General features: G+C 43.7%; 1 protein-coding gene across 1 annotated transcript in view; it reads right to left on the bottom strand.

The window, feature by feature from the left end:
* cfap92 (cilia and flagella associated protein 92 (putative)) overlaps positions 1-13,453 on the bottom strand; it is a 93,536-nt gene that overhangs the window by 75,687 nt on the left and 4,396 nt on the right. The window contains exons 2-6 of the mRNA XM_071334621.1: positions 10,985-11,202; positions 8,255-8,504; positions 6,371-6,446; positions 1,573-1,751; positions 1,312-1,464 (exon numbers count right to left, since the gene is read on the bottom strand). Of these exons, the coding sequence (XP_071190722.1) occupies positions 1,312-1,464; positions 1,573-1,751; positions 6,371-6,446; positions 8,255-8,504; positions 10,985-11,202 (876 nt within the window). The remainder of the gene's footprint in view (positions 1-1,311; positions 1,465-1,572; positions 1,752-6,370; positions 6,447-8,254; positions 8,505-10,984; positions 11,203-13,453) is intronic.

Below are 13,453 nucleotides of genomic sequence, written 5' to 3'. Positions count from 1 at the left end.
TTTGATACTATCCCATTTTCCTTTCCTTCCATTTGATACTATCCCATTTCCCTGTCCTTCATTTTTGATACTATCCCATTTCCCTTTCCTTCCATTTGATACTATCCCATTTCCCTGTCCTTCCTTTTTGATACTATCCCATTTTCCTTTCCTTCCATTTGATACTATCCCATTTTCCTTTCCTTCCTTTTTGATTCTATCCCATTTCCCTTCCATTCCATTCCATCCAATTTCCCTTTCTTTGCATTCAATTCAATCCCATTTCCCTTTCCTTCTACCCCATTCCCTTTCCATCAATTCCAACCTATCCAATTTCCCTTGCTTATATTCCATTCTTTCCCTTTTCCTTCCATTCTATCCCACCACTTTCCTTCCATTTGATACTATCCCATTTCCCTGTCCTTCATTTTTGATACTATCCCATTTTCCTTTCCTTCCATTTGATACTATCCCATTTCCCTGTCCTTCCTTTTTGATACTATCCCATTTTCCTTTCCTTCCATTTGATACTATCCCATTTTCCTTTCCTTCCTTTTTGATTCTATCCCATTTCCCTTCCATTCCATTCCATCCAATTTCCCTTTCTTTGCATTCAATTCAATCCCATTTCCCTTTCCTTCTACCCCATTCCCTTTCCATCAATTCCAACCTATCCAATTTCCCTTGCTTATATTCCATTCTTTCCCTTTTCCTTCCATTCTATCCCACCACTTTCCTTCCATTTGATACTATCCCATTTCCCTGTCCTTCCATTTGATACTATCCCATTTCCCTTTCCTTCCATTTGATACTATCCCATTTCCCTTTCCTTCCATTCGATCCCATTTCCCTGTCCTTCCTTTTTGATACTATCCCATTTTCCTTTCCTTCCTTTTGATACTATCCCATTTCCCTTTCCTTCCATTTGATACTATCCCATTTCCCTTTCCTTCCATTCGATCCCATTTCCCTTTCCTTCCATTCGATCCCAATTCCCTGTCCTTCCATTTGGTCCCAATTCCCTTTCCTTCCATTTGATACTATCCCATTTCCCTTTCCTTCCATTTGATACTATCCCATTTCCCTGTCCTTCCATTCGATCCCATTTCCCTTTCCTTCCATACTGTCCAACTTCCCTGTCCTTCATTTCCCTCCCATTTCCCTGTCCTTCCATTCTATTCTTTCCCATTTCTCTTTCCTTTCTTTCCATCCCATTCTTTCCCATTTCTCTTTCCTTTCTTTCCATCCCATTCTATCCCATTTCTCTTTCCATCCCATTCCATTTGATCAATTTATTTGCATTCTATTCCATCCCAGTCTCTCCTATCTCACCTGCCAGGAGGTATATGTAGCTGAGTTCTAGTGATGCCACTCCGTTCCTCCTGATGTGCTCAATGTGAGAAGCAGTCTCTAGGGTCGACTTGAGGAGAGCCTTCTTCCTAGGCACCACCAACTTGTCCTTCACTGAACCAGACTTCATAGGAGCTGAGGTGAGAGAAACAAATGACTTTATACTGTATGTGTCAGCTGATATTGACAGGGTTTCTATAGAAACAAACGGGTTCAAACAGCGGCTCCAGACCAGTCACGTACGAATGGTTGTCTTGCTGGTTGTCTTGCTGGTTTCTTTTACGGCTTTGGAGGACTGATCCAGGGCTGATTTCTTCTGGGCTGGTTTTGATGAAGCGTAATCCTTCTCCTTCTCCTGTTCCACTGGGCCATCAGGTTTGGCACTCTTTGAGTCGACTGACTGCAGGTCCTGTTCCCCTGTTCTAAAACATCACAGGAATAATGGGAAAGTTTGTCAAGCTTGGCACGAAGTGTGTGTGTGTGTGTGTGTGTGTGTGTGTGTGTGTGTGTGTGTGTGTGTGTGTGTGTGTGTGTGTGTGTGTGTGTGTGTGTGTGTGTGTGTGTGTGTGTGTGTGTGTGTGTGTGTGTGTGTGTGTCTGACCTGGCTCCACATTGTTCTGTGTCTGAGGCCAGCGATCCTGTGTTGAGGGCAGCTGAGGAGGAGACCTCCGTGATGGATGCCTTGGGCTCAACTGGTGGGTAATGTTATCATTTTGTTACACTGTAGGTATACCCTGTGTTCACATTATGGATACTGATACTCCACTGTTCTGGTATACCCTGTGTTCACATAATGGATACTGATACTCCACTGTTCTGGTATACCCTGTGTTCACATTATGGATACTGATACTCCACTGTTCTGGTATACCCTGTGTTCACATTATGGATACTGATACTCCACTGTTCTGGTATACCCTGTGTTCACATTATGGATACTGATGAAAGTCCTGTACCTGTAACACAGTTGAGCTCAGAGAACCTCTTGAAGTCCGTAGACAAGGCATCTCCTCTCTTATTGGACGATCTGGTCCTGGGATTCTTCTTCTCAAACATTGTTCTCAACTTGTACACCATGTTCTTTATCCCACCTTAAAGCAAACATAATCTGAAATCGACTATTTGCTAAAATTCGGATTGTTATATTGTCCCAACGTGCAGTCGACCTCAGCCATTCTACCAGATTTTTGCTATCCTCCCGTATAGCTGTTGTTTTGATTGTGTCGGAGGTGGAAGCTGTCAAATCCACAAGAGGCTCCCGGCGTTATACCCACCGCAAGCATTGCCATTGGCTGCATGGAGTCACATTAGTAGAAATCCCATGCAGCTGTGTTTACAAATTCAAACACTGGAACATGTGGTGTAATCTAAACCTCGTTTAGGCTGACAGAAATCCTCATTATTTATTTTAATGATCTTAAATTTGAGTGTCATTTCTTCCATATAACACACTTTCTCATTGTGAACTTCTAGCGCGATTGGGAAGGGTGTGGGCAGCTTCGTGACAATGGGCCCATTTGTTTTGCATGGCCTAGTGCCCCAGATGGGTGGAAATGTTACTTAAGAACCAATGGAATGGTCTAATATGTGCAAACTCCTCGCCCACTCAGGACACGCAAAATGAACTCGCCCAACGACCACACGAGCAGCCGCTCACCGATTTGACAGCTCCAACGCAGTTACACCACTGATAAAAGAAGGAGCCAGATCTCTCACAGGATGTAACAATCTGAAGCATCTGTTTATAGAACTTCTGTTGATGAGACGAAGTCCACTGGCGGGAAGTGGGAGGAGAGGGAGCTAGAAGAAACCTGGCTGACAATCTGCTTTAACCTTTCTTGGGTAGGGGGCACTATTTTCACGTCCGGATGAAAAGTAAACTGCCTGCTACTCAGGCCCAGAAGCTAGGATATGCATATCATTGGTATATTTGGATAGAAAACACTCTAAAGTTTCTAACACTGTTAAAATAATGTATGTGAGTATAACAGAACTGATATGGCAGGCAATACCCCGAGGACAACCCCCCCCCCCCCCCCCCCCCCAAAGAAATCGGCCTACCACTATTTAATGGCTGTCACTTTTATTATAAGGTGAAGTCCTCCCAGATTGCAGTTCCTAGGGCTTCCACTAGATTTCAACAGTCTTTAGAAAGAGTTTCAGGATGGTTTTTGGAAAAATTAACCAGGAATTGTAGTTTTTCTAGGTGGCTCCCATTTTGGCTGTAGTGTTTCCAAGCGCGTGAATGAGAGCGCGTTCTTTGGTATTTTTCTCCGGTAAAGACAATAACGATTTTCTGTCTTAAATTTCATCTTTTATTTACATATTAGGGTACCTAAGGTTTGATTATAAATGTTGTTTGACTTGTTTGGAAAAGTTTATTAGTAACGTTTGGGAATCATTTTGTATGCATTTTGATGGAGGGAACTGGGTGGATTATTGACTGAAGCGCGCCAGCTAAACTGAGTTTTTATGGCTATAAAGAAGGACATTATCGAACAAAAGGACCATTTGTGATGTATCTGGGAACTTTTGGAGTGCCAACAGAAGAAGATCATCAAAGGTAAGGCATTTATTATATCGCTATTTCTGACTTCCGTGTCGCACCTGCCTGGTTGAAATATGTTTTTCATGGTTTTGTATGCGGGGCGCTGTCCTCAGATAATCGCATGGTGTGCTTTCACCGTACAGCCTTTTTGAAATCTGACACAGCGGCTGGATTAACAACAAGTTAAGCTTTATTTTTATTTATTACACTTGTGATTTTATGAAAGTTAAATATTTATAATTCTGTAGTTTGAATTTCGCGCTCTGCAATTTCACCGGATGTTGGCCAGGTGGGACACGCTACCATCCCACCTGCCCATAAGAAGTTAATATTGTAGCATGGTTTGAGATCCATGCTGATTGTTAAAGTCACTTCTATCCGTAGATAGTCACTTCTATCCGTTGATTTAGCCACAACCGTACAAACCATCAAACCATCAGTATAAGATGGCTTCGACAAAAATGGCAGCTCTGCTTCTAGCTCCTAAGCAACTTTGCAGTATACATTTTTTTGTGTGTTATTTCTTACATTATTAGGCCAGAAAGTTTTTTGTAACTCACCAGAATTACGAACAGGAACACGACTAACCAGATCGGATCCTTTGTTTGTATCCCCCAGGGCAATTGAACTTATCCCAGAGGCTGCTCCAAGACGCCGCCGGTGGAGAAGAGATATTCGGAATGGACCTCTAGTCCGACTCAGGCGGCGTGTACACCATCCGCCGCTTCCGAGTATATTACTTGCTAATGTTCAGTCTCTGGACAATGAAGTAGACAAGCTCAGGGCAAGGATCTCCTTCCAGAAAGACATCAGGGACTGTAACATATTCTGTTTCACGGATTCATGGCTCTCTCGGGATATACTGTCCCCATCCATACAGCCAGCTGGGTTCTCAGTTCATCGCGCAGACAGGAATAAAGAATTCTCCGTGAAGAAGAAAGGCCCTGCCTGTATGCTTCATTATTAACTACTCATGGTGTGATTTGTGATAGAATACAGGAACTCAAGTCCTTTTGTTTCCTCAACCTAGAATACCTCACAATCAAATGCAGACCGTATTACCTCCCGAGAGAATTATCTTCGGTTATAGGCACAGCCATGTATATTCCCTCTCAAGCCGATACCACGACGGCCCTCAAAGAACTACACTGGACTTCAGGCAAACTGGAAACCACATACAGTGGGGAGAACAAGTATTTGATACACTGCCAATTTTGCAGGTTTTCCTACTTACAAAGCATGTAGAGGTCTGTAATTTTTATCATAGGTACACTTCAACTGTGAGAGACGGAATCTAAAACAAAAATCCAGAAAATCACATTGTATGATTTTTAAGTAATTAATTTGCATTTTATTGCAATTGACTCAAATTATGTCAATTAGCCTTCTAAAGCCATGCACACATTATTTTACTTTTAGATTTGTGTACTGTTATATACTACTGCACTGTTGCTAGGAACACAAGCATTTCGCCACACCCGCAATAACATCTGCTAAATATGTGTATGTGTGCAGTCAAATTTGATTTGATTTTTCACCACACCAGTAACTGATTGAATATAGGGCCTAAACGTTTGTTTAGAGAATCGCCACAGTGAGAATGTTTGTTTACATTTCAATAAAACTTCTATTAGGATTCTAAGAGACCTGCATGTTTTGAGGCTGTTTCAAAAGCATCCACAGAGTATGTTGAATGTAACAAGCTGGCTAGCTAGCTACGCACATCGCTATGAAGAAATGTAGCTGTGTAGCTATCATCAAAATAAAATGCCTGTAGTAGAGAAAGTGTTTCCCAAACCTCTCCTCCACAACCAACAGACCTTTCACTTATCTTCCCCAATACCAGCACACCTGATTAAACTGGTCAACCAATCATCAAGCCCTTGATTAGTTGAAACAGGTGTGCGAGTTCTGGACCTAATAAGTGGAATTTGCTGGGGTGCTACAGGAGATGAGTAGAAAACACGGCATTAGGAGGAGCCCAGGCAGGGCCAGTTTCCAGTGCTTAGCCATGATACGTTTCTGACCTTATGGTCGTTGTAAGTATGCTTCCCTGTAAGTATGCTTCCCTGTAAGTATGCTTCCCTGTAAGGCCGCTTTGATCAGGACACCGCGGAGCCGGTGTGATATGGGTCTGAAAACGTACCTCAATCCAGTGATGGGAGATGGCGTTGTACTCCTAATTCACCCATTATCTAAAATACTACATCGAGAAGATTGAAATACTGCTGTTCTTTAAGTAAACTGTCCTTTTCTTCCTCATGATAGCTAGCTTAGGCACAGCAGCCATTATGGAATGACACATCGCATTGAACATCAAAGGACCTGATTGGCTGACTATCCTTAGTAGTTAAAAGCAACTGCCAAAATGTCTGCTGTTGCTTCTACTAGTTCGCACGAGGACGAAAAGGGCAGCTTTATGAAAAACTTGCAGTATTTCAGTCTTCTTTATGTAGCATTTTGAATAATGGGTGAATTAGGAGTACAAGGCACTCTCCCATTCCTGCATTGAGGTAGATTTTGAGACCCATATCACACTCCAGCTCCGCAGTGTCCTGGTTAAAGCAGCCTGCCAATACAAATATACAGGGAAGCGGAGAGCGACTGGAAATTAGGAATCTTATTATGTCTATGCTTAGCTAAGCCCAGTGCCCTGCCCCAGCCCAAATCTCAGGTCACAGATGGAGATTGATTATTTGATTACTTCTGGCTGCCTCAGTCTAGGTTTACTCCTAGCATCAGATAGATCCCTCAAGACAGTTATTAACATGAACACATTCTCCAGCACACTTATATTACTGTAGCACAACATCAGTATAAAACAATATTGACAACTGAACACTAAAACACTGTTGAAAGTGTGGGTAGGCCAAAACAAATCTAACACACAACTATCTGAGTTTGGGAAATGTAAATGAATCCCAGTGATGTTATTAGAAGTTAAAACAGGTTAAAACCGCAGCTCTTACCTAGATCATTGTCTTCCCCTGGTTTGGCCTGTGGCAGCCGGAAGGTTTTGGGTCGGTCATATCTGGATCAATAAATAACACTTTGATCCACACTTACATTGAACCACTTATTCATTGTCGGGGCTCAGTTCAATCCGTATTGCTGAAATTCAGCGTTATAGCACGATTGAAATGTAAAGTTAATTCCAGATTGAGCCGAGATATGCAGCATTTACCGCTGAATCAGGAACGTTGCCTTGACATTTCTAACGCGCTGTAATGCAGTTCTTCAGTACTCTAGATTCAATTGAGCCCTTAGTCTATAATCTGTGGTACAATACCTGGCCTTAGTCTATAATCTGTGGTACAATACCTGGCCTTAGTCTATAATCTGTGGTACAATACCTGGCCTTAGTCTATAATCTGTGGTACAATACCTGGCTTTAGTCTATAATCTGTGTTACAATACCTGGCCTTAGTCTATAATCTGTGGTACAATACCTGGTTTTAGTCTATAATCTGTGGTACAATACCTGGCCTTAGTCTATAATCTGTGGTACAATACCTGGCCTTAGTCTATAATCTGTGGTACAATACCTGGCTTTAGTCTATAATCTGTGTTACAATACCTGGCCTTAGTCTATAATCTGTGGTACAATACCTGGCCTTAGTCTATAATCTGTGGTACAATACATGGCTTTAGTCTATAATCTGTGTTACAATACCTGGCCTTAGTCTATAATCTGTGGTACAATACCTGGCCTTAGTCTATAATCTGTGGTACAATACCTGGCCTTAGTCTATAATCTGTGTGACAATACATGGCTTTAGTCTATAATCTGTGTTACAATACCTGGCCTTAGTCTATAATATGTGGTACAATACCTGGTTTTAGTCTATAAACTGTGGTACAATACCTGGCCTTAGTCTATAATCTGTGGTACAATACCTGGCCTTAGTCTATAATCTGTGGTACAATGCCTGGCCTTAGTCTATAATCTGTGTTACAATACCTGGCCTTAGTCTATAATCTGTGGTACAATACCTGGCCTTAGTCTATAATCTGTGGTACAATACATGGCTTTAGTCTATAATCTGTGTTACAATACCTGGCCTTAGTCTATAATCTGTGGTACAATACCTGGCCTTAGTCTATAATCTGTGGTACAATACCTGGCCTTAGTCTATAATCTGTGTGACAATACATGGCTTTAGTCTATAATCTGTGTTACAATACCTGGCCTTAGTCTATAATATGTGGTACAATACCTGGTTTTAGTCTATAAACTGTGGTACAATACCTGGCCTTAGTCTATAACCTGTGGTACAATACCTGGCCTTAGTCTATAATCTGTGGTACAATGCCTGGCCTTAGTCTATAATCTGTGGTACAATGCCTGGCCTTAGTCTATAATCTGTGGTACAATACCTGGTTTTAGTCTATAATCTGTGGTACAATTCCTGGCCTTGTCTATAATCTGTGGTACAATACCTGGCTTTAGTCTATAATCTGTGTTACAATACCTGGCTTTAGCAGAGACCCTGTCCTTGGTGTCCCAGATTTTGAAGGTGATTTTATGAGACACCAGTTTAATGAGCAGCTCTCTGGTGACTCTAACCTTTACAGACTGGGACCAGCCTAACCACACCTGGTCCCCTTCAAGCCACGGCTTCAACACCTGGGGAGATACACACACCACATGGTCCGTTATACACCTGTTGGACATAATGTGCCTGCTCAGTTTGAGGACTCTACATTGAGTACCATTATATTCAACGAGAGAAAAGGAGGGTGTGTCATTGTGTTGAGATTGAGAGGGATTACATGCCCATGCCATGCCTCAGAAGGCTAACACAATCATGGCATTACCTTGGTCTGTCTGTCTGTCTGCCTTAGCTTTAACTCAGAAGGCTAACACAATCATGGCATTACCTTGGTCTGTCTGTCTGTCTGCCTTAGCTTTAACTCAGAAGGCTAACACAATCATGGCATTACCTTGGTCTGTCTGTCTGTCTGCCTTAGCTTTAACTCAGAAGGCTAACACAATCATGGCATTACCTTGGTCTGTCTGTCTGTCTGCCTTAGCTTTAACTCAGAAGGCTAACACAATCATGGCATTACCTTGGTCTGTCTGTCTGTCTGCCTTAGCTTTAACTCAGAAGGCTAACACAATCATGGCATTACCTTGGTCTGTCTGTCTGTCTGCCTTAGCTTTAACTCAGAAGGCTAACACAATCATGGCATTACCTTGGTCTGTCTGTCTGTCTGCCTTAGCTTTAACTCAGAAGGCTAACACAATCATGGCATTACCTTGGTCTGTCTGTCTGTCTGCCTTAGCTTTAACTCAGAAGGCTAACACAATCATGGCATTACCTTGGTCTGTCTGTCTGTCTGCCTTAGCTTTAACTCAGAAGGCTAACACAATCATGGCATTACCTTGGTCTGTCTGTCTGTCTGCCTTAGCTTTAACTCAGAAGGCTAACACAATCATGGCATTACCTTGGTCTTTCTGTCTGTCTGCCTTAGCTTTAACTCAGAAGGCTAACACAATCATGGCATTACCTTGGTCTGTCTGTCTGTCTGCCTTAGCTTTAACTCAGAAGGCTAACACAATCATGGCATTACCTTGGTCTGTCTGTCTGTCTGCCTTAGCTTTAACTCAGAAGGCTAACACAATCATGGCATTACCTTGGTCTGTCTGTCTGTCTGCCTTAGCTTTAACTCAGAAGGCTAACACAATCATGGCATTACCTTGGTCTGTCTGTCTGTCTGCCTTAGCTTTAACTCAGAAGGCTAACACAATCATGGCATTACCTTGGTCTGTCTGTCTGTCTGCCTTAGCTTTAACTCAGAAGGCTAACACAATCATGGCATTACCTTGGTCTGTCTGTCTGTCTGCCTTAGCTTTAACTCAGAAGGCTAACACAATCATGGCATTACCTTGGTCTGTCTGTCTGTCTGACTTAGCTTTAGCTCAGCAGGCTAACACAATCATGGCAGGTATTAACCCAGACAGACAGGTACTAACCCAGACAGACAGGTACTAACCCAGACAGACAGGTACTAACCCAGACAGACAGGTATTAACCCAGACAGACAGGTATTAACCCAGACAGACAGGTATTAACCCAGACTGACAGGTATTACCCCAGACTGACAGGTGTAGACAGACAGGTATTAACCCAGACTGACAGGTGTAGACAGACAGGTATTAACCCAGACTGACAGGTGTAGACAGACAGGTCTTAACCCAGACTGACAGGTGTAGACAGACAGGTATTAACCAAGACTGACAGGTATTAACCCAGACTGACAGGTGTAGACAGACAGGTATTAACCCAGACTGACAGGTGTAGACAGACAGGTCTTAACCCAGACTGTAGACAGACAGGTCTTAACCCAGACTGACAGGTGTAGACAGACAGGTATTAACACACACACACACACACACACACACACACACACACACACACACACACACACACACACACACACACACACACACACACACACACACACACACACACACACACACACACACACACACACACACACACACACACACACTTGCTGAACTACTCAAGTGCATAGAACTGTGATCAGGCCTACCCAGAAGACATAATAAAGACTTGTCTCAGTTCAGCAGGCTACCTACACAGAGGTCATAATAAAGACTTTTCTCAGTTCAGCAGGCTACCTACCCAGAGGTCATAATAAAGACTTGTCTCAGTTCAGCAGGCTACCAACCCAGAGGTCATAATAAAGACTTGTCTCAGTTCAGCAGGCTACCTACCCAGAGGTCATAATAAAGACTTGTCTCAGTTCAGCAGGCTACCTACCCAGAGGTCATAATAAAGACTTGTCTCAGTTCAGCAGGCTACCTACACAGAGGTCATAATAAAGACTTGTCTCAGTTCAGCAGGCTACCTACCCAGAGGTCATAATAAAGACTTGTCTCAGTTCAGCAGGCTACCTACCCAGAGGTCATAATAAAGACTTGTCTCAGTTCAGCAGGCTACCTACCCAGAGGTCATAATAAAGACTTGTCTCAGTTCAGCAGGCTACCTACACAGAGGTCATAATAAAGACTTGTCTCAGTTCAGCAGGCTACCAACCCAGAGTTCATAATAAAGGCTAACAGGCTAACACACTCATTACCTTGGTCTCATTCTCCATGTAGATCTTAGCAGCAAGACCAAACATCACCAGATCTACTTTAACAGGGTCCTGGTCACCAGGCAGCATGTTGTACTCTATACGGTAGTATGTCTGGGCCTTGGGGGCCTCCACCACTCCACCGGACAGTACACGTTTGGGCTTCTTCTTGGCCTTCTCCACTAAGACCATAGCCTCACCTACAGGACAGGGTTCTTCACCTATAGTAAAACAGGGAATAGAATTCAACACAAGGCTGTGATATAAATGTATCTCACGTAGAGGACAAAAGGGGACAGAATTACATAGAACACACCAATATGAATTTTTATGGGATATGGGACAGATAGGGTGATGTAGCTCTATGGGATAGGGGACAGATAGGAGACAGAGAGGGGTGATGTATCTCTAAGGGACAGATAGGGGACAGATTGGAGTGATGTATCTGTATGGGATAGAGGACAGATAAGGGACAGGGGTGATGTATCTCTACGGGATAGGGGACAGATAGGAGACAGAGAGGGGTGATGTATCTCTAAGGGACAGATAGGGGACAGATTGGAGTGATGTATCTGTATGGGATAGAGGACAGATAAGGGACAGGGGTGATGTATCTCTACGGGATAGGGGACAGATAGGAGACAGAGTCGTGATGTATCTCTAAGGGACAGATAGGGGACAGATTGGAGTGATGTATCTGTATGGGATAGAGGACAGATAAGGGACAGGGGTGATGTATCTCTACGGGATAGGGGACAGATAGGAGACAGAGAGGGGTGATGTATCTCTAAGGGACAGATAGGGGACAGATTGGAGTGATGTATCTGTATGGGATAGAGGACAGATAAGGGACAGGGGTGATGTATCTCTACGGGATAGGGGACAGATAGGAGACAGAGAGGGGTGATGTATCTCTAAGGGACAGATTGGAGTGATGTATCTCTATGGTATAGGGGACAGATAGGGGTAATGCAGCTCTATGGTATAGGGGACAGAGGGGTAATGCAGCTCTATGGTATAGGGGACAGATAGGGGTAATGTAGCTCTGTGGTATAGGGGACAGATAGGGGTAATGTAGCTCTATGGTATAGGAGACAGAGGGGTAATGTAGCTCTGTGGTATAGGGGACAGAGGGGTAATGTATCTCGATGGGATGGGGACAATTATGGGACAGATAGTGGACAGAGGGGTGCTGTATCTTCATGGGATAGGTGGCAGATAGGGGACAGATATGGTGATGTATCTCGATGGGATAGGGGACAGATAGGAGACAGATAGGAGTTATGTATCTCCATGGAATAGGGGACCAAGAGGGGCAGAGAGGGGACATATAGGAGACAGAGAGGGTGATATATCTCTATGGGATAGAGGGCAGAGAGGGTTGATGTATGGTAAGCGGGTCAGATAGGGGTAATGTAGCTCTATGGTATAGGGGACATAAAGGGGTAGCGTAGCTCTATGGTATAGGGGCCAGATAGGGGTAATGTATCTTAATGGTATTTCGGACAGATAGGGGTAATATAGGTCAATGGTGCAAGGGATATATATGGGTAATGTTGCTCTATGGTATTGGGGCCAGATAGGGGTAATGTATCTCTATGGTATAGGGGCCAGATAGGGGTAATGTATCTCAATGATATAGGGGCCAGATAGGGGTAATGTATCTCAATGATATAGGGGAGAGATAGGGGTGATGCAGCTCTGTGGTATAGGGGAAAGATAGGGGTAATGCAGCTCTATGGTATAGGGGACAGACAGGGGTAATGTAGCTCTATGGTATAGGGGACAGATAGGGGTGATGTGTCTCTATGGTATAGGGGACAGACAGGGGTAATGTATCTCAATGATATAGGGGACAGATAGGGGTGATGCAGCTCTATGGTATAGGGGACAGACAGGGGTAATGTATCTCAATGATATAGGGGACAGATAGGGGTGATGCAGCTCTATGGTATAGGGGACAGACAGGGGTAATGTAGCTCTATGGTATAGGGGAAAGATAGGGGTAATACAGCTCTATGGTATAGGGGACAGACAGGGGTAATGTATCTCAATGATATAGGGGACAGATAGGGGTGATGCAGCTCTATGGTATAGGGGACAGATAGGGGTGATGTAGCTCTATGGTATAGGGGACAGACAGGGGTAATGCAGCTCTATGGTATAGGGGACAGATAGGGGTAATGCAGCTCTATGGTATAGGGGACAGATAGGGGTGATGTAGCTCTATGGTATAGGGGACAGATAGGGGTGATGCAGCTCTATGGTATAGGGGACAGATAGGGGTGATGCAGCTCTATGGTATAGGGGACAGATAGGGGTGATGCAGCTCTATGGTATAGGGGACAGATAGGGGTGATGCAGCTCTATGGTATAGGGGACAGATAGGGGTGATGCAGCTCTATGGTATAGGGGACAGATAGGGGTGATGCAGCTCTATGGTATGGGGGACAGATAGGGGTGATGCAGCTC

This window comes from Salvelinus alpinus, chromosome 12 (genome assembly GCF_045679555.1).
Source record: "Salvelinus alpinus chromosome 12, SLU_Salpinus.1, whole genome shotgun sequence".
Classification (NCBI taxonomy): Eukaryota; Metazoa; Chordata; class Actinopteri; order Salmoniformes; family Salmonidae; genus Salvelinus; species Salvelinus alpinus.
Note: the sequence above shows the minus strand (reverse complement) of the source record. Positions and strands in the feature narration are given on the sequence as shown.